Raw genomic sequence first — 1,533 nt, 5'->3', positions numbered from 1 at the left:
GCACGTTCTTCACGCTCGGCGCGGGCCTTGTTGATCTTTTCTTCGATCTCGAGGCGCTTCAACTTGCGGGTGGCGTCGTCCATTTCCACACCGCTGGCTTCTTCTTCAAGCACTTGCAAAGCGGCTTGCGCTTGGGTCAAACCGGTTTGGAGTTGCTTGTTGCCCTTGTCCAAGGTCAAACCCTTGGTGTAGGCAGCCACGGCCTTTTGGTACGACTTGATGAAGTAGTACGCGGCACCGAGGCGGGCGTAACCCTTGCTCCACTTGGCATCGATTTCGATACACTTGTTGGCGTCTTGCAAAGCCGCAGCGGCATTGCCCGCGCTCAAGTACGCCGCCGATCTGTTCGAGTAGTAGATGTGGTTGGTAGGCTCGAAACCGATGGCGTTCGTAAACTCCTTGATCGCCGTCGCGTGGTCGCCAGCAGCGTACGCTTCGTTACCACGGTTCTTGGCTTCCGTACCTTGCTTGGTACGTTCTTCCGCAGAGAGGTTGGCATGGGCATCCTTCGTGCCTTTGCCCGTGCGACGACGTTGAGGGGCCATTCGTGCTCTTAGTTGTTGCAAAGGGAATTGCCAAATGAATTTTGGCCATCGCTCCGACCGTATCCGGATGCGTCAACTTGAACGTATTGCAATGACCCCACCACGTGTTGCCTCCTACGACAGCATCCTTGCCGATTTTCACGATTTTTGGAAAATCCATGGGACAGATCCGCCAAATTCGAAATTTTTCGCCTAGCAAAACTCAATAATGGGATATCCGGATACCTCGTGGATCCGAGGCATTTTTGCCTCCTCACCATCCTTTTTTGTATTTCAATTTCTATGGACGATCACAGAAGCACCTGATTGGCTGGTGACGTTTCAAGACACAATCTGATTGGCCCAAGCAATTGACGGCGACTGATACAAATAATTGGTGGCCATCGATTACCCGGTTCGCCAGCGTCTCGATGGCTGCCTCACTCAAGTTTTGAACATCGACCATGGCCCCTCAACGTCGTCGCACGGGCAAAGGCACGAAGGATGCCCATGCCAACCTCTCTGCGGAAGAACGTACCAAGCAAGGTACGGAAGCCAAGAACCGTGGTAACGAAGCGTACGCTGCTGGCGACCACGCGACGGCGATCAAGGAGTTTACGAACGCCATCGGTTTCGAGCCTACCAACCACATCTACTACTCGAACAGATCGGCGGCGTACTTGAGCGCGGGCAATGCCGCTGCGGCTTTGCAAGACGCCAACAAGTGTATCGAAATCGATGCCAAGTGGAGCAAGGGTTACGCCCGCCTCGGTGCCGCGTACTACTTCATCAAGTCGTACCAAAAGGCCGTGGCTGCCTACACCAAGGGTTTGACCTTGGACAAGGGCAACAAGCAACTCCAAACCGGTTTGACCCAAGCGCAAGCCGCTTTGCAAGTGCTTGAAGAAGAAGCCAGCGGTGTGGAAATGGACGACGCCACCCGCAAGTTGAAGCGCCTCGAGATCGAAGAAAAGATCAACAAGGCCCGCGCCGAGCGTGAAGAACGTGC

General features: G+C 54.5%; 2 protein-coding genes across 2 annotated transcripts; one reads left to right on the top strand and one right to left on the bottom strand.

Annotated features, from left to right (window-relative positions):
- Positions 1-9: 9 nt before the first annotated feature.
- On the bottom strand, positions 10-545 carry H310_10059 (hypothetical protein; the record flags this gene model as incomplete). Its single annotated transcript, XM_008876297.1, has 2 exons — positions 10-35; positions 92-545. The coding sequence occupies 2 exons, from the start codon at positions 543-545 to the stop codon at positions 10-12; spliced, it is 480 nt and encodes a 159-aa protein (XP_008874519.1).
- Positions 546-988: 443 nt separating this feature from the next.
- On the top strand, positions 989-1,524 carry H310_10058 (hypothetical protein; the record flags this gene model as incomplete). Its single annotated transcript, XM_008876296.1, has 2 exons — positions 989-1,442; positions 1,499-1,524. The coding sequence occupies 2 exons, from the start codon at positions 989-991 to the stop codon at positions 1,522-1,524; spliced, it is 480 nt and encodes a 159-aa protein (XP_008874518.1).
- Positions 1,525-1,533: the final 9 nt, after the last annotated feature.

This window comes from Aphanomyces invadans (genome assembly GCF_000520115.1).
Source record: "Aphanomyces invadans strain NJM9701 unplaced genomic scaffold supercont1.24, whole genome shotgun sequence".
Taxonomy (NCBI): domain Eukaryota; phylum Oomycota; class Saprolegniomycetes; order Saprolegniales; family Verrucalvaceae; genus Aphanomyces; species Aphanomyces invadans.
This window is presented reverse-complemented; position numbering and strand designations above follow the sequence as displayed.